This window comes from Hyperoodon ampullatus (assembly GCF_949752795.1).
Source record: "Hyperoodon ampullatus genome assembly, chromosome: X".
NCBI lineage: Eukaryota > Metazoa > Chordata > Mammalia > Artiodactyla > Ziphiidae > Hyperoodon > Hyperoodon ampullatus.
In genome coordinates, this window is record NC_136913.1 from 88,610,519 (window position 1) to 88,638,190 (window position 27,672).

At 38.5% G+C, this 27,672-nt stretch overlaps 1 protein-coding gene across 2 annotated transcripts; it reads left to right on the forward strand.

Annotated features, from left to right (window-relative positions):
• Positions 1-18,014: 18,014 nt before the first annotated feature.
• On the forward strand, positions 18,015-19,285 carry BEX3 (brain expressed X-linked 3; the record flags this gene model as incomplete). 2 transcript variants are annotated; one of them, XM_079726898.1, is made up of 3 exons in its annotated part: positions 18,015-18,123; positions 18,508-18,585; positions 18,965-19,285. In XM_079726898.1, exon 3 carries the CDS (start codon positions 18,977-18,979, stop codon positions 19,283-19,285), a length of 309 nt encoding a protein of 102 aa, XP_079583024.1. In that variant the 5' UTR covers positions 18,015-18,123; positions 18,508-18,585; positions 18,965-18,976. The 2 variants fall into 2 exon arrangements, with proteins under 2 accessions (XP_079583024.1, XP_079583023.1); XM_079726897.1 differs by having other exon boundaries at positions 18,021-18,123; positions 18,919-19,285.
• Between the last annotated feature and the right edge of the window lie 8,387 nt (positions 19,286-27,672).

Here is a 27,672-nt window from a genome sequence, read left to right on the forward strand (position 1 = left end):
CAAAAATCATCCTAGTGGGCAACATTGCCCTAGCATAATTGATTTAGGGAATAATATCTGGAAACACCTGTCAAGAAGTGTGCAGTCTGAGATTTTACCCTACTTACAAATTAACAAGTTAACATTAACCTGCTACTGTTTAACCTGCTTTTGCTATGACAGAAGACACTAGAATCCTGATCAGAGACTAAGGACATTATTACTCATGGTAAAAGCAGTAGCAACGGCTTCATATTGGTTTATATCAGTTCCCCATTATCCTCAAGTCCCTTGGATGCCTACACATGCAGTGCACTGTGTTTTAGGAAAGATACCTGAGTTTGGAGAATTCACTGCTTTCATAGTAAGCAAAAGCAAGCCTGCTCTGTGTCCAGGGAAAGACGTTACCTCATCCCTCAAAGTTGTTTGCTGCAAACACAACTCTGAGAAATGGACTGCCTGCATAAAGAGTGGTCAGGGCCTTACATTCTTGGTATACCCAATAAGAACATGCAGGGATGCTCAGGACCCAAGGTGGATTGCCTCTCCCAGTAACACTTTTCTCTGTGCAGTAAATCTTAATGAGAATGGTAAGCCTTTCCTAACATCACAAATTTTGGTTTATAATTCCAAGTTAAGGCAAATAATGCATTATACTGTAGACTGTAAACAGGGAATTTGTAACTCTTTCTAGTTTTTACTTAAATACATAGGATTTTGAATGAATCCTAATTAACTCAATGAAAAGAACAACTAAGAAACTAAAAGTAAATAATCTATGAGGAACTTTAAAGACATAGCTACCATGACATACAAAATTAAAGAAGTAGAGGAGCAAAACCAATGGATTTATCAAGGTGCTAATGACAGGAGTAATCTTATGTGAAATTTTTCACTGAAAAACTGACAGGAGTATGTGTGTGTTTGTAAGGCAACCCCAGATCCCATATACATGTAATCACCACTGCCTCTATAAAAGGAAAAGCCAAGAGCTAAGAGGAAAGCTGGTCTGTTCCCTCTACAGGGAAAGTTTTGAGGGAGGGGGAACCTTTGACACATAATGGTATCCAAAAGCAATTATTTGATACTTTGACACCAGCGTTTTGCAAGAGCCTTAGCAAAAACAGCTGCATTATTTGCTGGATAATTTAGTTGGGTATGGAGCATCTTTTCATGTACTATTGGCCATTTATACATCTCACTTTGAGAAATGTCTATTCAAATATTTTGCCTAAACACCCCCCTTAATATTTTCAATATAGTGTGGGTAAAGAATCTATTTAAAAGAATGAGGTAGACCCATACGTACTATATGTTCACCATGCATTATTAAAAGAAAAATGGGGCTTCCCTGGTGGCGCAGTGGTTGAGAATCCGCCTGGCGATGCAGGGGATACGGGTTCGTGCCCCGGTTTGGGAAGATCGCACATGCCGCGGAGTGGCTGGGCCCGTGAGCCATGGCCGCTGAGCCTGCGCGTCCAGAGCCTGTGCTCCACAATGGGAGAGGCCACAACAGTGAGAGGCCCGTGTATGGCAAAAAAAAAATAATAATAATAATAATAATAATGAAGGACAGGAGGTACAGTATAATATATACACACACATACATACACATATCCACAAATACCAAGATAAAGCCCATTAGCTCACTAAAGGGAGGGATTATGTCTTTTAAAGTGACATTTTGATATCTCACCAGACCTCCTGCTATCTGATTGTTTAAGAAATGATTTTTTTTTTTTTTTTTTTTTTTGTTTTTGCAGTGCGCGGGCCTCTCACTGCTGTGGCCTCTCCCGTTGCGGAGCACAGGCTCCGGAGGCGCAGGCTCAGCGGCCATGGCTCACGGGCCCAGCCGCTCCGCGGCATGTGGGATCCTCCCAGACCGGGGCACGAACCCGTGTCCCCTGCATCGGCAGGCGGACCCCCAACCACTGCGCCACCAGGGAAGCCCCAGAAATGATTATTTTTTTAAAAAAATTTCTCCTAATAGATAATTCTATTATCCTTGCATTGTAACTGTCAAAATAGTTTCTTGAAGTTATACAAAGTCCTTCTCCCCTTGCATGAATTCTGAGTCCTTTTCCAAGTGTTATATCATTAACCTACTATTTAATAGAAAAGGAAGTGAGGCTTAGAGAGATTACCTGTCTCAAGCCAAGGCCACCCAGCTGTTAAATGGAATGCCTGCCTAAGGTCAAAGCCCTCACTCCTAATCTCTGCTCTGCAACAGTTGGTATTTAATAAATATTAACAACAACAGCAACACTGTGCTAAATGGATTCCCATCATTCCCTTAAAGCTCCATGCACTTTCAAGTCCTGGTCTTTGTTCCCATAGTTTTTCCTGCCTGAAACTTTCTCTCAACCACTCCTCATGCACTTAGCCTGGATAACTCCTACTCATTTATCCCAGAATACATGTTACTTCTTTTTTTTTTAAAACAGCTTTATTGAGATAAAATTCACATACCATACAGTTCACCCACCTAAAGTGTACAATTCAGTAGTTTTAATAAATTCACAGTTATGTGCAGCTATCACCACAGTCAATTTTAGAACATTTTCAAGTCAAACAGAAACACCATACCTTACCTATGACCCCACCCCGTACGCCTCTATCCTCCCAGCCCTAAGAAAACATTAATCTACTTTCTGTCTCTATAGATTTCCTTATCCCTGGACATTTCATCAGAATGTACTCATAAAATGTGGTCCTTTGTTACTGGCTTCTTTCACTTAGCATATGTTTTCAAGGTTCGCCCATTGTGTACCAAGTATACATTTCTTTTTATGGCAGAACAACATTCTATTGTATGGATATGCCACGTTTGTTTATTCATTAGTCCATTAGTGGATATTTGGGCTGTTTTCATCTTTTGCTTGTTATGGGTAATGCTGCTATGAACATTTGTGTACAAGTTTTGTAAGGACATATGTTCTTATTTCTCTTGGGTAGATATCTAGGAATTGAATTGCTGGGTCATACAGTAACTCTATGCTTAATTGTTTCAGGAACTGCCATACTGTTTTCTAAACTGACTGGCCATTATACCTTTCTATCAGCAGTGTGTAAGGGTTCCAATTTCCCCATGTCCTTGACAACACTTTTTATTTTCTGACTTTTTGACTGTAGCCATTTTAGCAGAAGTGAAGGGATATCTTACTGTGGTTTTGATTTGCATTTCTCTGATTGTTAATGATATTGAACATCTCTTCATGTGCTTATTGGCCACTTGTATATCTTACTTGGAGAAATGTCTATTCAAATCCTTTGCCCATATTTTAATTGGGATATTTACCTTTTTATTATTGAGTTGTACGAGTTTTTATATACTCTGGATACAAGTCCCTTATCAGATACATGATTTGTACATATTTTCTCCCATTCTGTGGGTTATTTTTCACTTTCCTGATGGTATACTTTGATGCCCTAAAAATTTTAGTTTTGATGAAATTCAATGCGTTTTTTCTTTTTCGGCTCATTACTTTGGTGTCATATCTAAGAATCCTTTGCCATATCCAAGTTCATGAAGATTTATCCCTATGGATTTTTCCCCTGAGTTTTATCATTTTAGCTCTTACATTTAGGTCTCTGATCTATTTCTAGTTAATTTTTTTGTATATGGTGTGAGGTAAGGGTCTCATTTCATTAGTTTGCAAGTGGCTATCTAGTTGGTCCAGAACTATTTGTGAAAGGACTATTTTATTTTTCTCAATGAATGGTCTTGGCACCCTCATCAAAAATCAGCTGACACATGGTTTTACTTCTGGACTCTCAATTCAGTCCTCTTGACCTATATGTCTATCATGTGCCAGTATCACACTGTCTTGATTACCATTGCTTTGAAGCAATTTTGAAATCAGGAAACGAGTCCTCCTACTTTATTCTTTTCCAAGATTGTTTTGGCTATTAGGGTCCCTTGCAATGCATATGAATTTTAGAATCAGCTTGTCACTTTGTACAAAGAAATCAGCTGGGATTATGAAAGGGATTGTATTGACTCTGTAGATCAATTTAGGAAGCATTGCCATTTTAACAATATTAAATTTTTAAATTCATGAACATGGGATCTTTTTTCCATTTAATTGCATCTTCTTTAATTTCTTTCAATAATGTTTTGCAGTTTTCAGAGTATCAATTTTGTGCTTCCCTTATTAAATTTATTTCTAAATATCTTGTTCTTTTTGATACTATTATAAGTAGGATTGTTTTCTTAATTTTCTTATTCAGATTGCTCATTGAAAGTGTATAGAAATATGGTTGATTTTTATTTATTGATCTTGTATCCTGCAACCTTGCTGAAGTTGTTAGTTTATCAGTGGATTCCATAAGACTTTCTATATATAAGATTATGTCATCTGTAAATAGAGATAGTTCTACTTCTTATTTTTCAATCTGGATGCCTTTTATTTCTTTTCCTTGCCTAATTGTCCTGGCTAGAACCTCCAGTGTAACGTTGAATAGAAATTGTGAGAGCACACATCTTTGTCTTGTTTCTGATACTAGGGGCAAGGCATTCAGCGTTTTAACATTAAGTATAATGTCAGCTGAGGGTATTTTGTAATACCTTTTATTATGTTGAGGGAATTCCTGGCTTGGGGATGTTAAACCAAACTTGTGTTCTGGGATGAATCCCATTTGCTCATGATGTATAATTGTTTTTATATGTTTCTAGACTTGTTTTCCTAGTATTTTGTTGGGGGATTTTTTGCATCCATATGCATAAGAGATACTGGTCTGTAGTTTTTTCTTGTCATATCTTTGGTTTTCATACCAGGATAATACTGGTCTCATAAAATAAGAGGAGAAGTGTTCTTTCCTTTTCTATTTTTTTTTTGAAGAATTTGTGAAGGATTCTTCTTTAAATGTTTGATAGAATTCATCAGTGAAGCCACGTGGCCTAGAATTTTCTTTATGGGTAGTTTTTAAAAATTTATTACTAATTAAATCTCTTCACTTGTTATAGGTCTATTCAAATTGTTTATTTCTTCTTGAGATAGTTTTGGTAGTTTGTATTTTTCTAGGAATTTGTCCATTTTGTCTGTTATATAACATAATGGCATGTAATATTTCATATTATTCGTTTATAATCTTTTTTCATATCTATAAGTTCAGTAATATTGACCCCTCTTTCATTTCTGATTCTAGTAACTTGACACACACATCTCTCTCTCTCTCTCTCTCTCTCTCTCTCTCATCAATCTAGCTGGAGATTTGTCAATATTGTTGATCTTTTCAAAGAACCAGCTTTGGTTTCACTAATTTTCTCTATTCTCTTTCTATACTCCATTACTCTAATTTCTGCTCTCATCATTATTTCCTTCCTTCTGCTTGCTTTATGCTTAGTTTGCTCTTCTTTCCCAGCATCTTAAGGTGGAAAGTTAAGATCTTGATTTGAGATCTTTCTTCTTTTTAATATAGGCATTTACAGCTATATATACAGCTATATATTTCCCTCTAAGCATAAGCTTAGCTCCATCCCATTGTTTTGAGTACATTGTGTTTCTACATACCAAAGTTCCATTCCCATAAGTTCTGGTATGCTGTATGTCATGTTTCATTTTTCATTAATCTTAGATATCCATTTTTATTTGTTCTTTGATGCATTGGCTGTTTAGGAGTGTTTTGCTTCATTTCCAGATATTTGTGACTTTCCTAATTTTTTATGTTGTTTATACAAAATTTTATTGCACTGTGGTCAGAGAACATATTTTGTATTATTTCTAACCCATTAAATTTATTAAGGCTTGTTTCATGGTCTTCATGGTCTACCATGAAGAATGTTCCATGTGCACTTGAGAGGAATGCGCATTCTGCTGTTGTTGGGTGACATATTCTATATGTCTGTTAGGTCTAGTTGGTGTCTGGTGTTCTCATGTCTTCTACTTCCTGGTTGATCTTCTGCCCATTTGGTCTATTTATTATTAAAAGTGGTGAAGGGTAAGTTGGGACAAACTGAGAGAGTGGCATGGACCTATATACACTACCAAATGTAAAATAGATAGCTAGTGGGAAGCAGCCGCATAGCACAGGGAGATCAGCTTGGTGGTTTGTGACCACCTAGAGGGGTGGGATAGGGAGGGTGGGAGAGAGGGAGACACAAGAGGGAAGAGATATGGGAACAGATGTATATGTATAACTGATTCACTTTGTTATAAAGCAGAAAGTAACACACTTTGTTATAAAGCAGAAACTAACACTCCATTGTAAAGCAATTATATTCCAATAAAGATGTTAAAAAAAAGTGGGGTATTAAAGTCTCCAACTATTATTGTTGAATTATCTATTTCTCCCTTCATTTTTGTCAGTTTTTGCTTCATATATTTTGGTACTCTGTTGTTAGGTGCATATATATTTATAATTGTTATATACTCCTTATGGATTAACTCTTATATCATTAAATTCCCTCTTGCTTTGGTCTGGCATGGAAAGAACTTAGAAGTCATCACTCCATTCTAACAATAAGTGAAAAGCTGAACAAACTGAAAATCAAGAACTCTTCTTAGATCCATTAGAGAATTGAAGTCATAGAGCAAATCACTGCCTGCAAAAAAGGAGAGTCAGACAGTCAGATACAGAGAATCACAATTTGCTGGAGTAAAACCTATGAATGGAAACTTCCCCAGGAATCAGTACTGATGTAGGAAAAACTAAACTATAATTTACGAATTGCTGGAAGTTCAGTGTGGACAAGTCTGAGATTTAAAACTCCAGAGAGGCCCAGTATTTTTTTTTTCTACAGCAGGTTCTTATTAGTTATCTATTTTATACATATTACTGTATATATGTCAATCCCAGTCTCCCAATGCATCCCACCACCACCCACTTTCCCCCCTTGGTGTCCATACATTTGTTCTCTACATCTGTGTCTCTATTTCTGCCTTGCAAACCAGTTCATCTGTACCATTTGTCTAGATTCCACATATATGCTTTAATATACAATATTTGTTTTTCTCTTTCGAACTTACTTCATTCTGTATGACAGTCTCTAGGTCCATCCATGTCTCTACAAATGACCCAATTTCATTCCTTTTTATGGCTGAGTAATATTCCATTGTATATATGTACCACATCTTCTTTATCCATTTGTCTGTTGATGGGCATTTAGGTTGCTTCCATGACCTGGCTATTGTAAATAGTGCTGCAATGAACATTGGGATGCATGTGTCTTTTTGAATTATGTTTTTCTTTGGGTATATGCCCAGTAGTGGGATTGCTGAGTCATATGGTAATTCTATTTTTAGTTTTTTAAGGAACCTCCATACTGTTCTCCATAGTGGCTGTATCAATTTACATTCCCACCAACAGTGCAAGAGGGTTCCCTTTTCCCCACACCCTCTCCAGCATTTGTTGTTTGTAGATATTCTGATGATGCCCATTCTAACGGGTGTGAGGTGATACCTCATTGTAGTTTTGATTTGCATTTCTCTAATAATTAGTGATGTTGAGCAGCTTTGCATGTGCCTCTTGGCCATCTGTATGTCTTCTTGGAGAAATGTCTATTTAGGTCTTCTGCCCATTTTTGGATTGGGTTGTTTGTTTTTTTTTAATATTTAGCTGCATGAGCTGTTTATATATTTTGGAGATTAATCCTTTGTCCATTGATTCATTTGCAAATATTTTCTCCCATTCTGAGTGTTGTCTTTTCATCTTGTTTATAGTTTCCTTTGCTGTGCAAAAGCTTTTAAGTTTCATTAGGTCCCATTTGTTTATTTTTGTTTTTATTTCTATTACTCTAGGATGTGGGTCAAAAAGGACCTTGCTGTGATTTATGTCATAGAGTGTTCTGGCTATGTTTTCCTCTAAGACTTTTATAGTGTCTGGCATTACATTTAGGTCTTTAATCAATTTTGAGTTTATTTCTGTGTATGGTGTTAGGGAGTGTTCTAACTTCATTCTTTTACATGTAGCTGTCCAGTTTTCCCAGCACCACTTATTGAAGAGGCTGTCTTTTCTCCATTGTATATCCTTGTCTCCTTTGTCATAGATTAGTTGACCATAAGTGTGTGGGTTTACCTCTGGGCTTTCTATCCTGTTCCATGAGGCCCAGTCTTAAGGAGTGCTCCCACACTTTTATGAGTTTTACTTCTCAGAGCCCTATGAGGTTCTCACGGTGAATATTAGAAAAAATTTCCTTGTGCTTCTGGCAGGGGGAAAGGAAATGTAGCCAGTTTTTAATGGACCCGGAGCATTCTACTCTTCTTATATAAGGCCTTCCCTCAAGAGAAACTATTTTACCAGAGCCTAACCTATGAGCCTAACTGACCTGAAGGAAGGACAATATCTAATCCCAACCCCTCTCTAGTCATCCTGTCCCAACTAAGTAAGAGTGAGGTGAGGGACTGAGAAGCACTTGTAAATGTCATAGCCCTAACCATACCCAGCTGTTAGGCTCCTATAGTTACCAGTTGATTAATCTGTTATTTTTAATAATGCCCTTGGGCATGAATTGCTCTGCAGCCTAATTCAATCAAATTTGGGCTCACTTGCAGGAATAGTTCCAAAGGTCAGTGTTTAATATTTGTTCCAAACAGGGAAAGAGAACTCCCCACAGCCATCTTCTTACCTGGCTTTTTAAAACAATCTAGCCAGCTTTCAGTTAACTGTTGTTTTCACCAAACCCAAGAATCACTTCCCAATTGCCTCCACCACAACCACTACTGTTTTTAGAGCACCTTTGGCTTGAACAGTCTCCATGCTCTGTTGCAAATAAAGTAAGTCCCATTGGGGAAATTTTAGAACCTATATGACTTATGGCTTTCTTCTCTCCCCAGGCAAAATCTCTGAGCCAGTGCTCTGGATCTGGGAGTGGGGACAATGGCACTCTTATCTTTGAATGACACTTCTGCTTTAGGCGCTGGTGTCTCAATGTGGGTAGAAAGGAAACAGCAGCCTGATGTCCTCTCACCTTGCTTCTCATAGTGTGGAACCATGCCTTTCAAGCCAAACCAAGAATAATCAGGGACCCCGTATTCTCAGTGGTGCCACACCCACAGGACAGCCTCAGTGGGCTGGTTGGAAGGGAAGAGTCCTCACCTCTCAACTGCACTCACCTGGAGCTTAACCTCACAATCTCAGTAGTTGGGGCAGGATAAGAAATGCTGATATCCTTCTCTTCCCAGGAAGAAATCCCCATGGCTTCAAGCTGCAGGAAGAGGATGTCCTGTGTTCTTGACTGACAGTTAGGAGTGCAGTTTATGCCTCCTTGACCTGGGAGTGAGAGGGAGGGAGAGGTCTAGGTTCAAATACCACAGACTCATATTTCTTATGAAGTTTTTATAGATTTTCTTGAATAGGTGTTTTTCCACTTAATATATGCCCTTAAAACCATTTCTAGAGCCTTTAAGTTATTTTGTTTGGTTTTTTAATGAGTTTCACAGGAAAGCAGTTCCACAGGGCTCCTCACTGTCACAGCATAAATTGATCTCCTAGACATTGCTTCTTCCTGGAAGACTTTACTGGCAACTGGTTTAAGTCCTCTTACTCAGTGCTCCAATCTCCCCCTCAGTACTTACCACACTCTCCTGGTTTCCTCCCACTAAACCATGAGCTCTGTAAGAATACGAAGGCTGTATCTGTCTTATTGTCTTTTATATCTCCAGGGCCTTGCCTGGGACATAGTAGATGCTCAATAAATCGATTGAATGAAAAGTATATTTCTTATGTTTTTATTAAGTGGAAAGAACTATGTCAGGGGAATCAGAACTCCTAAATATGGTACTGAGATTGAGATGTGTAATGAGAAGACAGTGCATAGCACAGAAAAGGTCTCAAACAATAGATGGATAAAAGAAAGAATGAGATATAGATTTGGGACTTATTAATTAATGAAACTGAGTAAGAACATGGACTTAGGAACTAGACTGTATGGGTTTGAATTCCTGCTCTACCACCTCCAATCTGTTGCATAGCTTTGCTGTCCTGCAATTCTCTTATTTGTAAAATAAGATAGGGTATAATATTAGCACCTACCTCATAGGATTTGGGGGAGGATAAAGTGCAATAATGAATATACATATACAACAATGCTCGACATAATCAGCATTTATATAAGTGCTGTTTTATTTCATTTTCATCACTATGTATGTTTAAGGAAACTAGGATAATTCTGCACATACTATATCATAACCTGAATTTAAAAGAAAAATAATTAAAGATTTTTCCCTTCTACTTACAAAAAGGATACATTGTCCTTTGAGATAATTTAGAAGATAGAGGTAATCACCACCTGATGTCCAGCATTAGAAATACATTTTTTAATCTCAGAGATGAGGACAACTAAATGGGAGGGGATGAGGGAGGAGTGGGAGTGGGGAGTCACCAAGTCACCAGGCATAGGTCTCTAAGTGTAAAATATGGCACAAGATACCGTCATGCTACAAATGCCTAGGTCTTAGATTTGTGGTGGGAAATGTAGCCCTTGACTCAGGAGCTGGGGCAGGGGTGTAAAAAGCAGGAGGAAGGGAGGAAGGGGAGAAGTGTGTGTTTGTGTGTGTGTGAGAGAGAGAGGGTGTTAGTTTACTCTTTAGTTAGAGATAGATAAACTCATCTGTACTAAAAACACATAAAGTTATCAGTTTCACTAGTCTTTAAGTATAATTTTTTGCTTATTCTCATATCTACCTAATTTATTGTAGAATATTTAGAAAATGTGGAAAATCATAAATTGGATTTATGATTTTAGCCTATCAACCATCACCACAAGAGCCAAAAGCAATTATAAACAAAATGTTAGTGTATTTCCTTTGATTTTATATAAAATATGTATAGAACTACAAGGCAAATAGATAGATAGATAGATAGATAGATAGATAGATAGATAGGTAGTATTAGCCAAGAAAGCATAGGTGGTTCTATTTCTAGTTCTGCCACTATCTTATTTGGTAACCTAGCCAAGCCTCTTAATTGTTCTATCTTGGTTTCCCAACTTGTAAAATAGGCTCTTGGACTAAAATAATTCTAAGGTCGTTCCAGTTTCGACAATACATGATCTGTGAAAGCTTGGGACTGCAAGTGAGATCATAAGCCCTACCCTATAAATCCAAAATTAGGCAAAAGCACAGAAAACATGACTATAAAATCCAATTTTCTATAATGCTCCTAATCCATTCTTTTGGCCTCACAGTTTATTTTGATCTCCTATTTCCAATCCTTTCTGATAACTATGCACATCAGTACCCAATCAGTACACAGGTGGATAATTGTGGACAAATATGCAAATATGCTAAATATTTTTCTAGTAAAAATTAATTTCTTAGAAATTCTTAAGGTAGAAAAAGTATGAGTGGAACTAAGCTGTATGATTTCCATTTTAGGTCTTATTCAAAAATTATTTTGTACTTAACGATTGTAATCAAGCAAGTGTCAATAACATATTGACTGCCTTGTCTTGCTGGAGGGTAAGAAAAGGATTGTAAGAAGCACACACCAGTAATGTGTGTGATGGTTTTAAAACATGGCTATAAATTATTTGGCACTCCTCCCATCAAGAGTTGAAGTCTATAGTCCCTCCCCTTAAATCTTGGAAGAGGACTTATGACTGTTTCAACCAATGGAGTACAGTAGAATGGATCTATGTGACTTCCAAGGCTAGGTCATAAAAGAGCATATAGCTTCCACCTTGTTTGCAGGGAACATTTGCTTTTAACGTCCTGAGATAGCCATGCTGGACTGGCTACTTGTGGGAGCTCTGGTTGATACTCCTACATAAGCCTGTCCTGCAGCCATTTCAGTCTCAGCTGTTTCAGGACCCAGCTGTTTGAGTCATCTACAGCCTTTCAAGTTACCCTCAGCCAAGCCATCCTAGCTGAGGCCTCAGACATCCTAGAGCAGAGTAGCCTCCACTGTGTACTTTCTGAACCTCTGATTCACAGAGTCTGTGAGCATAAATATCAGTTATAGTTTACACCAGTGAATTTTGGGATGGTTTGCTACTTACCAGTAGATAACTGGAAGAGTCCTGTGTCATGCTGCAGGCAATAGCTATAGGCACACAATAGTATGAAGCCAATGTTTTATCAAGTCTGCCAAATAGAGTTAAGTGTGAGAAAAGGTGAGAAAATGAATGCAGAATTTTAAATTAGCAGGTCATTTGGGGGGAGGGGGCAATTTCGCATAAACTTTTATATTTCTGATATCTCTTGAGGGAAAAAGAGGAATATTTGGCAACATAGGGCCTGAATTGTCTCATGACAATAATTGGCAGAGGCTATCTCATTTTGATAGAGCACATGCTCCCTAGTTAATCAGATTCCTGCTCAGCCGGCTTCACTCAATATATGTCACCTGTGGCCATATGAATTGCAGCCCCTGAACTAATAGAGCCTATTGGGTACTAGGACCTTGCTAGGTGCTAAAACTGTATCAGTAATGGAACTTACATGGGACTAGCAACAGTAAGGCAAGGTAAACATTTATGCTAAGTTTCCTGATACTCTTCTAAGTTCATCCGAAAGTCCAGGGGAAAGAATGATGCTAGCCTAGGCCTGTAGCTAGAAGGGTCAGAGGAGTTCTCTTGGCCCATACATAGTGTAGCTCAATTAATCAGTTAGAGACTATGCAGGACAGAACTTCTTTTTCACCAGAATCCTAAACCACAGGAAAGAGTGGCCATGTGTCTCTGGTGTCTCAAGGCAGCATCTGCAGTCTCTAAAATAAAATAACATCCCTCAGCTCTCTAATAGATAGTGAGGTCCTGAATATTTGTTGATTTCACACTCAGATGTCTTAGCCTTATAGCTTTGTTATTATTTAAGACTAGATCTCTTGAATGAAATACATTATCTTTCAAATGTTTCAAACTCTTACAGTAACACCCTTAAAATTTTATCAGGTCTGTTCTCAGTTCTTCAAACGTCTTGGCATCAAAGTTATAATGGCCATAGCTTATAGGGAAGCTAGAGTAGGCATAATTTCCTAGATTTTTAATACTTAGTTTCAATTTGTTAATAGGTGCTTAAATGTAGTAAAAAAAGAGAAGCACAATAAGACTGCAGCAACGAAGCATCAGGACGACACACGGAGAACCATTCTAGGCAGGAACAGAGATATCCACACCCACAGAGCTCACCATGCGCCAGACTATCTTCTCCCAAGCCTAGCACTCACCCAGGAGAGTATAATGAGAGGAGAATAGGACAATAACTACAGTCCAACTGGGTGCATTTCCAGCCAAATACATGTGAGCTACAATATATATCGTGGCAACATGCAAAAAGATCTCAGCAAAAATGAGCTTCCTCTGTTGGAATATTAACCTGATACCACCACAATTTGATTGAGGGATAACTAGTTGAGGTAAAATTACAAAACAGTCTTATTTTTCCAATAGCTGCCTCAGTAGTGCTCTATCATCCCCACCTCCACTTTCTACTGGATAATGGGTTTCTTTAACTGTATCTCAGTCCTTCCCCAACTTTTCAGTCACTTTTGCTTATTAAAATAGGTTCAGTTAAACTGTTAAAGATTTGGCTCTATGTCTTTTTTTAAATTTATTTTTTATTGTAGTTAAAGTACAATGTTATGTTAATTACTGCTATACAGCAAAGTGACTCAGTTATACATATATATACATTCCTTTTCATATTCGTTTCCATTATGGTTTATCACAGGATATTGAATATAGTTCCTTGTGCTCTACAGCAGGACCTTGTTTTTTTTTTTTTTTTTTACTTTTTAGTTTCTAATTTCTTTTTTTTAACATCTTTATTGGAGTATAATTGTTTTACAACGGTGTGTTAGTTTCTGTTTTATAACAAAGTGAATCAGTTATACATATACATATGTCCCCATATCTCTTCCCTCTTGCGTCTCCCTCCCTTCCACCCCTCTAGGTGGTCACAAACCACCTAGCTGATCTCCGGGTGCTATGCGGCTACTTCCCACTAGCTATCTACTTTACGTTTGGTAGTGTATATATGTCCATGCCACTCTCTCACTTTGTCACAGCTTACCCCCCCCATATCCTCAAGTCCATACTCTAGTAGGTCTGTGTCTTTATTCCCGTCTTACCCCTAGGTTCTTCATGACCTTTTCTTTTTTCTTAGATTCCACATATATGTGTTAGCATACGGTATTTGTTTTTCTCTTTCTGACTTACTTCACTCTGTATGACAGACTCTAAGTCCATCCACCTCAAGGACCTTGTTGTTTAACCTTTCTATATATAGCAGTTTTCTTCTTGGTTCTATGTATGTTAAAACACCAATATCACTTTTGATTCAGAGTCCTCCTCATCCCTCTATGAGATTTATCTTTCTATCTAGAGTCTATCTATCTATCTATCTATCTATCTGAGTCCATCTACCTAGAGTCTATCTATCATTTAGATAGACTCTAGATAGATAGACAGATAGATAGATAGATAGGTTTATTGATTATAAGGTTTATAGACTGATTGATTACAAGTTCACATGATTATGTAGACTGGGAAGTCCCATTGTATGCTGTCTACCAGCTGGAGAGCCAGCAAAGCCAATGGTGTACTTCAAAGACCTGAGAGCTGGAGAGCTGACATGCAGGTGCCAGTCTGAATCAGAAGTCCTGAGAACCAGGAACACCAAGGGCAGGAGATCAAAGTCCCAGCTCAAGCAATCAGGCAGAGAAAGAATTCAACCTTCTTCTGCCTTTCTGTTCTATTCAGGTCCTCAATGGTATTATATGATGCCCACTTACATTGGGGAGGGCCATCTGCTTTACTTGGTTCACCAATTTAAATGCTAAATTCTTCCAGAAACACCTTCACAGACACACCCAGAAATATTATTTAAACACATATGTGGGCATCCAATGGCCTAGTGGACACATAAAATTAACAATCACACCCTCCTTCCCTGTGTTTACTCAGATGACTTGGGAGTTTGAAGATGGATAAAAAGACAACTCTTTATGTGAATACCTAGGGTAAGATTGCTATCCCCACGTGATTAATCATCACTGAAGCTCAAGTATGATTTCTAGAGAACCTGCTGATAAGGACTCACATCCAAGCAGCTCCCTTCCAAGTGTCTCCTTGGAAGGCTGGGCCATATCTTGCATGTGACTCTTATAACCCTCACATGGCATTCCTATGATTCATAGGTCTCTTTGCCCTACTCTGTATCAGTTACTGGTAAATCTGTATCTCAATAACTCCCCGCTCCCCAACTCTGGAACCTGTAGGCATGGTAGGATTTGTTTTTCATGCTTCTCCAGAATTGGGAACTTTGGTAGGAGGTCAATCTTAGCCCTTTCTCTACCTGGCCACACCACCACATCATCTCTCCAAAATGTTCTTTTCAGTCTCCTATAGCATCTGGGTAGCTCAAAATCCCAATGGAAATGCAGATATCCAGCAAAGGAATAAGTGAAACTTAACATTTTGTAGATATCCCTAAACTTTATGTACAGTTCTTTTGGGATCCCACTCCCTTGGCTTTGGGGAAGGAAACCAATCAAGTGCCACCATCTACTATAATTACAGGAGATAAGGAGAGGAAATAGGTTCTTTTCACGAATACTGCATTTCCCCAAACGTGAACCCAGTCTCCTCCTTCCCAGTATTACACTACTCTTCTATTATTTTAGGGTAAAAGCCATCAAACCAGTGCACCCTCTCTCTGTCCTTCAGGGCACATGAGTCCCAAACTAAGACTCTTGTGTCCTTCTAACTTAGCCTTAGAAATTTAAAAAAAATTTGTTCTCAATAGGTTATCTTCAACTCCTCAGAAAACACCAAGGACAAGAAAAGATCTCAATCAATACCTCACAGAATTTTAGTGAAGACAACATCATTTCCAGGACAATTTTCACCTATCTTTAAAACAGCACTTCATTACAACTAATCTCCTATGTAACACAACATCTAATCTGGAAAAATATACAGATGCATGTTTTCCATCCAAGAAAATTTGGTGGTTTCAAGCAAAAGACTTATCAAGATGGGTCAAAAAGATAATAGCAAAACATTTAGCCACTGAGAGAACTAAAAATCCACTTCTTAAGCTTTGTATTCAATGGGTTATGTTATAGTGGTTTGTCTACTTTCAGGGGATTCTTTCTAGGTAATTCCTAATTTTCATGAAAGCTTTTCCATATTGCTCTAAATACAGTCCTCTGAATGAAAAGCAACCTATTAGCCTTAGTAGTGGATGTATTAGTCAACAAATATTTACCATTCACCTACTAGGTACAAGGAATTCTATAAGTCACTGGCTTTGCAAAGTAGAAGACAGCAGATGTGTTTTGGGCTCTCACAGATTTTAAAGACAAGTGGATCTAGTTAAGGATGGAACTATGCTTTGCCTACTCTTCATATCTTGTTAGAAACCATCTAATAATAGTAAAAGAAACTAATGAATCAACTTTCATTGATGGTTCTTTAGGGTCTGTGGTACATACTTGAAATATGTGATTTATTTCTTCTAACAATCCCTGTTTCACAGAGGAAGCACAGAGACCTTGATAAGTAATTGACCCAAAGTCATACATCAAGTAAGTGGCAGAAACAGGATTTAAACCCAGACATGACTGATACTACAGCTCATGCCTCTAATCAGCATCCTTCCTGTGAATGTCATTAATAGAGCTACCTATACGAAGAGTTGCTAACAGTGAGACAGAATCCAGGAATCACTAGCATTCCTTTAAAAGACAATTATTTTGTAATTTGAGCTTTTGGAGCTATATGTCAATATTTCTATATATCTCATATATATAATTTTATATATTTCAAACTACATATGCAGTAGGCATATACTCTTTCTTTATTCAATGTCCCAGCTAGTTTAGCAGGGTAGGAGGTTACATAGTAGTTTGGAGCCAAAACTAGAGGCAGTAAGAATTTGCCTGGACTGTCTTGACTCAGTACATATAACTCTTTCGGTTCCTTTAACACAACCAACACTTTTTAATATTTTTTTATAATAATGCCACTTTCCTAAAGACATCTCTATTTTCTAACCGTGATTATAAAAAGTTTTCAGTTATTTCAAATTGAAAAAAGGAACAGTTACACTGGAGTTTCAAGTTTAATTGCTTCTCATACTCCATGCTTATTTCTAATATTTTTTGGAAACATTCACATTAAAAAGCAAATGTCTTTGGAACTTTTACCTATTTTATATTTAACTTCTGAGATCATTCTAAGGAGATATGTGTAGGAGTGGTTTGGAAGGTTTGTAAAGGAAAGCAGAAAATAAAAAGGCTCCTTTTCTCCAAAGACTGTGGTATCAAGAACATCACATTACATTTACATAAAATGGCCAAGGTCTGACAACTGGACTTCTACCTGAAGATTTACTTTACAGATCATTTTGAAAATACCAACTGTATTCAGGAAGATGCTTGTATTTTTTCAAAATAAAATAAAATGTTTCAAAAGTGTTGTTGATGTGTGGAGCCCAGAGAAAATATTTTCTGGGTGGTATAGGTGAATGTAATCAAACAATGAGGCTTTTTCATCCCGCAATATGAAGCATTTCTTTCAAAAATGAAACCTCATAATTTTTAATTTTTTGATGGTGTGCTGATTTTCTTAAAAAGGAAATAAAGAGAAATTATTAGGAAGGATATATATTATACAGCCCACTTCTCCTCGCCTCTCTGACAAGTCCCTTGCTCCCTCCTCACCCCAGCCCTCAATCTAGAAGGGTATGAATTCAGGGGACATGGTGGGCAATGGTGGCTGTGCACATGCAGCCTGTGTGTGGCAAGGGAGTGGGGGCGGGGGGGCCCGCGGTTAGCGAGAAGAGAGAGCAGAAAAAGCCAACGCCAAAGCGTGGGGTGGGAGTGGGAGAGGTGGAGGGTGTTGCAGGCCCTCCCTGGTAACCAGAGAAGGGCAAACTCCAACCGCAGGGAGGTGATGCCACTTGTGGGCTCTCAGATTGGAGAGGAGCAAGATGAGTGACAGAGCAGTGCGCGCTGTGGCCCTGCGCACAAACAGGCGGAGGGGGCTGTCTGTGTGTGTGCACTGGGCTGGAGGGGGGCGCTCCTGCTGCACCGGCCGCAGGAGTTGGGGGAGAGCTCGGCGGTGACGCGAAGCCCTCACGTGACCGCGAGCTGCAGAGCGACGCAGCCTTCGGTGCAGTCGTCACTCGTGTCTGGGTACCAGCTCCCCGCTGCCCTGCGCACGGCGGGCTGGCATCGGGCCCGGGGGAAGCAGAGCAGGTAAGGGCCCCGGGGCCCGCGCGCTGACGCCAGGGCTGCAGCGGCCCGCCAACCCCAGAGGCCGGCGCAGGGGATCAGCGCGGCGGGTCCCGGCGAGCTCTCTCCACGCCTCGGCTTTCTTGGGAATAGAAATGGGGGCCCCCTTGGGTGGGGGTGCAGGGACGGCAGGGTTCCAGGGAGGGCAGCAGAGCAACTAAGAGCGATGGGAAATCATTCCTGAGTTCCTGCAGGGCAATGGTGAACCTGGGAGGGGGGAGGGGATGGGAGCGGCTGAGGGTGGGGGCGGAGGACGCGGGGAGGGAGGGGTTGGCGGGGGCGTGGGGCCGGGAAGGGGCCGAGCGCCCGGCTGCAGCAGCCCCCTGCTCCCACCCCGCCCCTTTGCAGGTCTGCGGGACTAGGCGTCGCGGCGGCGTACTCGTGGCGAGAATCAAGAGGAGCAGGAGACAGCGAGAATAGGCCCAGGTCGGTGCGGGGGGTGCTGGTGCAAAGCCAGTCTGAGACCCCTTCCTAACTCCCCCAGGCCCTATCCCCCGTCCTCCATTTTGGTGCCTGCTGCGCTCTGGGAAAGAATCCTGGGAAAAGAAAAATGGTGGGCTTTGGGTTTGGGGGAGGGAGAGAAAAGGAGAGAGCTGGGGAAGGGGCTCAAATTGGAGGCTCCCTAGAAGGCGCACGAGGCTTCTGAGGTGGGAAAAAATAAATTTTAAAAGTCTTTGATATCAGGGCTTTGAATCCTGCTGGTTAGTGCACCAAGCATTCAGTCTCTCTCCTTGCCTTTGTCTTACTTGTTGTTCAAAGAAAAATAACCAGGGAAAAATATCTCATCATGGCAAATATCCACCAGGAAAACGAAGAAATGGAGCAGCCCGTGCAGAATGGAGAGGAAGACCGCCCTTTGGGAGGGGGCGAAGGCCACCAGCCAGCAGGAAATAATAGACGGGGACAGGCTCGCCGACTTGCCCCTAATTTCCGATGGGCCATACCCAATAGGCAGATCAACGATGGGTTGGGTGGAGATGGAGATGATATGGAAATGTTCATGGAGGAGATGAGAGAAATCAGGAGAAAACTTAGGGAGCTGCAATTGAGGAATTGTCTGCGTATCCTTATGGGGGAGCTCTCTAATCACCATGACCATCATGATGAATTTTGCCTTATGCCTTGACTCCTGCCATTTTCCATGAGATTAATACTGTGATTCCCACTGTTGTTCTCCTTTTCCTTGCGTTTTCCTGATATGCCTTTACTGATCCGTTTGCTGTGAACCTTATGTAATTTCCATGTGTCAGGTGGGTTCTTGTGTTACCAGCTTCTAATTGGAGATTGCCTTGGCATGCAATCTAAGTTTCTGTCAACAGTAGAGTTTCACCCATTTGCATGGAAAAATGTAAAGTTAATAAAGCAATTAAAAATCAATCTATACATTTATTATTGTCTCATTAAAAATATATATATATATTATATGAACCCTCCAAAAATCTGAAATCAAATATCCCAGGATGTTAATTGGAGCACATTTCTCTATGGTTGGATAATATGTGACTTTTTTCCCTTTAATTATCTGGAGTTTTAGAAGCAATGAAAATGGTTTTTCAATGAGTCTGTGAATGTACAAAATAATTACTGGTTCAGCAAACTTAAAGAAAAGTGAACTTTAAGCATCTTCTAGTCTTAACTGGAAGTAAACCCTCCCTTTATTACAGATACATTCCTGTAAAGAGTCAGTCTTCTCTTCTGTGAAATGGGGAATAATGCTTGCCTTACAGGGCTGCTGAGTGGAATATATGAGGTGTGGAACTGTGTTGGGCTGCCTACTAGGCAACTCCCCAGCATTTAGCAGGACCCTGGCCCTCATCAGATACTTGGGGAAGTACTAAAGGGAGTTTTCACCCAGGCTCACAAGTCCAGAGGGCAAAATAGGTGGATTCCACCCTGTCATTCTGATCATATTTGCGGTACCCCTACTCACCTGATTATTGCCATATCAGTTGGGTATACTTTTCCTTTTGCTGGCTCCTGTTTCTGTTCCTGTTGCTGATGTGCTAGAGTCCACAAGGTAACAAAACCCCACTGATCTCTCTGCAGTCCCTGGTGAGATAAATCCCCCCTTTGACCTCTATAAAAGTGTGGAGAAGGCTTTTATCCTCACTTTGGAGTTATATTCCCGAGAGTACCATTCCCATGGTTCTTGTTCTTATGTTGGTTCTGAACAAAACAGCCCTTTTGGTTTTATTTTTATGCTCCTCCTTTTGAAAACTCAGACATGAATGCACTGGGGCCCAGCTCAGGAGACACATCTAGATGCCCAGAATTGTACTACCTCAAACCTTCAAAACACAAACAGGCTGAAAGCTTTGTTTTGCCTGTGTTTCTACCCTATGTGGGGGATTTTTCTCAGAAAAGAGTCTGGGTAGGCCTGCCCAACCAGTTTAACAGACCCACAAGCCATGTAAATTATGTTAGAGGAACACATTTTAAAGCTGAAATGTGCTCCTTTCCCATTTCTACCTCTTCCATACATGAAACATGAAACTGCTTTGTAAGTTCTTAAAAACTGTTTTGAATGTCTGGCTTTATCATTTTTATGTAATTGTGTGCCCCTATGAAGACAATGATTTTTTCTTAATAATCCTGGAGCTCAGTTTCTAGTGTATTGTCTAACATAGTAGATATTTAATTATTAATTATTTTAATTGATTCACTAACTATAATGGAATTCAGAACCAAGCTCAATACTGTTCCTGACTGTTCTTAGTTAAGTGGCCTAAGCAAGTAACTATTTCCTGTAAAGTATTACTTTTAATTTCCAAAGGAACATAGCAAGGAAAGTCTCTAACCCAAGATCTGCAATCTTGTTTTAAAAACCTTGTATATGGGCTTCCCTGGTGGCGCAGTGGTTGGGAGTCTGCCTGCCAATGCAGGGGACGCGGGTTCGTGCCCCGGTCCGGGAGGTTCCCACATGCCGCGGAGCAGCTGAGCCCGTGAGCCATGGCCGCTGGGCCTGCGAGTCCGGAGCCTGTGCTCCGCAGCGGGAGAGGCCACAACAGTTAGAGGCCCGCCTACCGCAAAAAAAAAAAAAAAAAAAAAAACCTTGTATGTGCCAGTGTTTACGCAGACCCCTTACTTCCATCATAATCACCTGAGGGAAATGTTAAAAATGCTGACACGAGGGTGCCCTTCCCACTCCCACCTCCCACTGTCACCCTTGAATCACCTGATCAGTAACTACTGTTTTGAAAATTCCTCAGGTGATTCTAATGCATCTCAGTTTTGCCAGCATAGGCATGGGGAAACCCTGACAGTGATTACACCGTCCTACAAACCTTGTAGGACGTCCTACAAACAAATCATTACCTTACTTGTTTGATTTCACAAGGAATATACCTTTCCAAATTTTAATATTTCTAAAATTGGATTGCATTCAACAATCAATGTATGTCTATATTTAAACCAGTACCTTATTTTTATACATTCTTTTTTAATATTCTTTTCCATTATGGTTTATCACAGGATATTGAATGTTGTTCCCTGTGCTATACAGTACGACCTTGTTGCTAAACCAGTACTGTTTTTTAATCTTTCCAAATATCCTGTTAAATTAATGCATTATTATGAATCTATTATTAATAATAAATGTATAATTATATAATTATTAAATAAATTAGGCATTATCTTTTCTATGCAAGCCTGTGCCCTTTTACAACAATGATTTTGTCTTAATCACCCTGGAGCTCAATTTACAGCACAGTGTCTGATGTAGTAGATATTTAATAATATAATAATGCATTTAATTTTTATTATTAAAGATTTTAGCAATTATAATTTATCTAAAATAACATATAACAAAAATTAACATTGAGTCTTTGTGAGTTGTTTATTTCTTTACACTCTCATGTTTAAAAGTTCCTGTGAGGAACATTTCTAAATGAAATACTTTTTATAATTATTTGTGTTATACAAGGTCATTAGACATTTGGATTATGCAGAAAATATAAGGAAAAATATAAACAAAACCATAATCCAATCATCCAAAGAAAGTACTTGTAAAATTTTCTATCATCATCCTATATTTAGTCATGATTAAACAAGGCTCAGAGTCTCTTAAGAGGAATACTGCCTCTTTCAAAGCCCCTGCCAAGGAGACATGTTTAACTTGCTATGTTTATTTTTTATGTCTCCTCTCCTCTCCTTAAAGCTAATTGGATCACATTTGACCAACTTTCAGTTAGCTCCTGTTTTTCAAAACTGTGAAAATAACAGTCATGTTTCAGCAGGTCCACTCTCAGTTGGCAACTTTGGGAACATTAAGTGAATACATTTACTTAATAGAACGGAGCTATTTATATATGAAACTTAAAAGTTGTCCTGAGAGTAGAAAAATGACTGGATTACATGAATGAAATGGACAAAATCCTATGTCTATTCACTGTCTTCTTCCCTGATATCACATATTTCATGTAATAAACATGCTGGTTTTGTTTAGAAAGATCCCATTTTAAAATTTTCAAGCATATGGCATGTAATGTAGTTGCTATCTTGTGTAACCAGTCGAAGTGCTTTCTGAGTAATATACATAACCAAATAAATAAGGCATCCCTATAAATTTTAAAATCTTAACATTTATTTGTATATTTAATTTTCCCCCAAACATTGTTTTAAAAGTTACAATTAGCCTGTTTAGAAATTCACTCTTTCCCTTGTAGCTGATGGAAAATATTTTCCATTTAGTAAAAATAAACTTTGGTGAATTTCATATGAAGAGAGAAATCTTCAGATGTATGCCAATTAAAAAAATCATTTTCCCACAAATGGAAAGAGCTTTATTGTGTTTCTGACTGTAAAATATGCATCCTAAAGTGGTTTTGTTGTTGCTTTGGAACAGAGAGAAAATGTATTAAGAAGAAAAATTTTAAATCTTACTTTCAACACCCTGTTTCCTTTACTGAGATCACACGTCCGTAGATTAATTTTAAGTTTTTTTCTATTTTTCCTAAATCAACAAGTATTACTTAATCTCTAATTATATTAAAGTTTGATTTTTAAATGAGGAAGCAGGAATTCCCTGACAGTCCAGTGGTTAGGACTTCGCACTTCCACTGTAGAGGGCCCAGTTTCAATCCCTGGTCAGGAACTAAGATCCTGCATGCTGCACGGCCAAAAAAAAAAAAAAGGAAGCAAACTAAATATGTCAATCAACTTAAAGACAGTGAAGAACTTGATGAAAAAGCAACAACAAATGAGAATAATGAATTTCAAATTACTTCTGAATCATTTAGCTAGTAATATAAACAGTGGTTATTACCATGACAGTGCCTCAGTTATTTTACTCTGTTCAGTGGTAAAATGGAGATAATTTCCAGGGCTGCCTAGAGAACTAAAATAGGTAAAGAGAGTGTGAGCTATGTTTACCTACTTCTTATGTTCACCTGCACTTGCAGGACCCAAGTCCCTCAGACTCCCCTCAGTTTTTGGAAGTAGCATCCAAACTGTGTCACAAGCCCAGTCCATTCCTGTGCTGTGGTGAGCCACCTCCACCCTCCATCATTACAGATTTCTCTAAACACTTCAGTGTCCTAGTTTGTCTCCTATAGAGGTGTGCATTTTTATCCTCTACCTGACTTAGAATTGTACTAGCTTAGGTGAGTACTATCTTAATGATGCTTGGACCGTGGTATGTATATTTTTAGCAAAAAGATCTTTTTCTCAGCATGTGTATATGATTTTTTGTGTGTGCAGCCAGGTCTCTCTTCTCCATAACATTCAGATATTAGGGGCTGAGCCTTTTATACACTCTGACAATCTCTGTCATGTCATTAGAGAGCTTAGACCACTTCCATTTAAAATGATTATCAGTATAGTTGTCCCACAACTCAGTAATGCTTGTTCATTTTTTTAATTGAAGTACAGTTGAATTACAATATTATATTAGTTTCAGGTATACAGAATAGTGACTCAGTATTTTTACAGATTATACTCGATTCAAAGTTATTATAAGATAATGGCTATAATTCCCTGTGCTATAAAATAGGGGTATGGGATTAAGAGATCTGTTGATTTATTTGTCTTTTTTCTCTCTGTATTTCATTTTGAATTGTTTCAATTGCTGTATCTTCAGGTTCACTAACCTTCTGCAACATCTAATCTGCCATTAACCCCATCTAACATATTTTTCATTTCAGACATTGTAGTTTTTATCTCTAGATGTTCAATTTGGGTCTTTTTTATATTTTTTGTATTCCATGTCTCCACTAACTACCTTCAATCTTTCCTCCAGCTTCTTGAACACTATTACTTATTAAAAACAGCAAGAAATACTTTACTGCAATAAGGATCAAAACTATTGCAACAAGGGAGAGAAATTGAACTCAACTCCAAATATAACAGGGACAGCTAGGGATTTATGGCCAATGGGAAGGGTGAGGGAGAGGATGGAAAATTATGAAGAGGAGCTTGGTTATGTATCAAGCTTGATTAGATATCAAGGTTGGGGGAATTCTTGATAAATTGCCTAACCAGAATTTCTTGCTAAAACTGGGCTTACCAGGCCAAGGCCAGAACCAAGGACAAGACTTCATTGAAAAGAAGGCCAGAGGAGCCTGAGTAAAGTTTTGGTCTAAGAGGGAGTCCTTGCCTGTATGTATCAGTGATTTTTTGAAGGATTCCACAAAGACTACCTGCTTCAGAATCTTCTGTCTCTCTTTCTAATAATGTAGACTTTGGCACCTCTCGCCAGATTTCATGAATCAAACACACTTCCAACTGGGCCACAAAACATACATTATTATCATGTTCCCCTGAGAGGTTCTAATGCACATTAACACCTGAGAACCACTGGTAGCATAGTGGAAACACAATTACATTGAATACAAACATGCCTAGAAACAGGCTACAAGGAAATACATGAAAATGCCACAGATCCTAGCAACACATATATCATATGACCTAAATTGTCTTACTCTATGTTAGCATCAATTTTTTAAAAATCTTCAACATTTCTCACATTGGGATACGTCATAAAATATATGTGTAGATTTTATGTGATATGTTTTGTTTTTTTCTCAAAAAAGTGTTTCTGGATCAATGGTGTATGTTACAGGTACCCTAATAAAAAAACTAAGGTATATAATTATATATGGGAATGTGCATATAAAAGTAGAAAAAGACATAAAGGAATTTGCAACTAATGACATTTAGGAATTATGTGTGATAAAATGTAATTTTTCTGCTGTTATTTACTTCAATGTCTGGCTTTTAGATTTTATTTTTTGTACAGTTATAATCTTATTGCCATTAAAACAATTCTGAATATATATATGTCATCATGTTAATTTGGACTATGCAGAAAAAAGGTAATAATAACAATATTCATAACATACTTTTAGCGTGCACCATATTAGAGACAGTGTTCTCAGCTATTTACAGGTACTAATCAATCCATTCCTCAGAAGAAATCTGTGAGGGCTATACTATCAATGTACCCATTTTATGTAGGAGGAAACTGAGGCACATAAAGATTAAGCAAATTACCTGTAGTTGTATAGCTAGTAAGTTTTAAAACCAGGATATAGCCCAAACTATTGGGTCCAGAATCAGTGCTCTCAGCCTTTCAATAAAACAAATACCTAATCCATTAAAGCAATGATTGGAACAGCCACCTATTTTCTTAAATATAATTTCAAAATGGCTGTTTTTTAGATATCTTAGTAGTGGCAAATTCCAATCCTATTGTTTCCTCTAAAGGGAGACGGTTTTCCCCTCACATTGAATAAAATTAGGCATAGTAGAGATCATCAGGCCATCGATGTTGGGAACCAAAAAGGAAAAAAAGCAGAAGGAAAAAAATGGAGTCCCTAATATTGAGGACCTGAGAGGTAATCATGTTAAGTCCAAGGAGTTAAGGAACACCTGGAGACAGCCACCTATTTTCTTAAATATAATTTAAACATTTTGTTGTTTTGAAACATCTTTTAGTAACAGCAAATCCTAATCCCACTGTTTCTTCTAAGAGGAATTGTATTTTCTCTCACATTGAGTAAAACTGGGCATAGTAGAGATAATCAGGCAATTGATGTTGGGAAGCAAAAAGGAAAAGAAATGGGAGTCTCTGACTGGAGAGGTAATCATGTTAAGTCCAACTTGTGAGGGAGATGAAATTAGGGGAGAGCAGAAACTATGAAGAAGTAGAAGCAAGGACACAGAGAAAAGCTTTCCAGGAGAAAATTAAGTCACCTGTCAGCAATGGGTGAAGATAGGCATTTGTTGTACGAATGCATATTTTGTGGGAAAGAACGTGCCAAGTAGACTTTGTCAATCTCTTTGATTCATATACATTTTCAAAACTGAATAGGTACTGTGGGGTAGATAATATCTCCTAACTTGTTTTTAAAAATAATGACAGATTTATTTTTCTCTTTTAGCAAAACTTGGATGTCTATTGAAGAAACTTAAAAAGTAAAGGGTCACCTTTGTGACCAGAGCCAGCATTGCAGCTTGAACATCACTGAGCTGGAAGCCTGGGACAGAGAAACAGTGTTAATCTTGATTAATGGTGGAACAAATTTTGGACCTGTTGAGACTGAGGTAAGTTTGGGACATTCAGGAGGAGAGTTCCACCAGAGAATTGGATAAAAGTCTGTAGGGCCACAGAGTAGTTTGGGCTAGACATGTGGAATTGTAGTGACAACTGCAGAAGTGAATGGGATCAGCCAAGGAGAGCATGGAGACCGAGAAGAGAGAGGACTTGCAATATTCAGGGAAGCAACACAGCTCAGGCTCTAAGAGTCCAGGTGTTGGAACTTGTCACTTCTAATTGGGTCTAAATCTCCACTCGGCCTCTCAGTATTCCAGTAAAATAAAACTACAAGATGGTTATGTAAGATTCACGTTGAATATAAGAACAGAGAAAGCGTGAAACCAAGAGAATGTTGAAAGGTACATTATGCAAATTGTATCTGTAAGAATGCTGGTACCACTTTTTAAATATCAAACAAGGTAGAATTCAAGGCAATGGACATTTGTATAGATAAAGAGGGACATTTAATAAAGAGAAAAGATCAGTCCACCAGATGGTATCCTAATCCTTTATCTATATACACCTAAAGGCATAAAGCAAAAAATAAAAATCAGAATACCAGGACAAGTAGAAAAATGCATAATTGTAGTGAGAAAGAATAATACAAGGGAGTTTTCTTTTGGTAACTAATAGTATTTTCAAAAAATATCAGTGAGGACATCAAAGATTTTACAAAATTCTTAACATATTTGACCTTATCACATATATAGAACCCTGAAAATAACAACTATTGAATAACTGCGGAGCTGCAGGTTGAAATATTTTCAGAGCTTGCACAGGTGGGAAATCATTCAGTTGTCATCAGCCAAATTGCAGAGTCCTCCTGAATACTGGGAGCATTCAGTAGAGTCCTCAGAAGGAAAATATTTTAGTATTAGTAATAAAATAACCCTAGAATAAAACATACTGTAAACATGCCTGATAAAGTTTAAAGATAAGCCTCAAAAGAGTTAAGATGATCTGCCTTCCAGAACAAAATC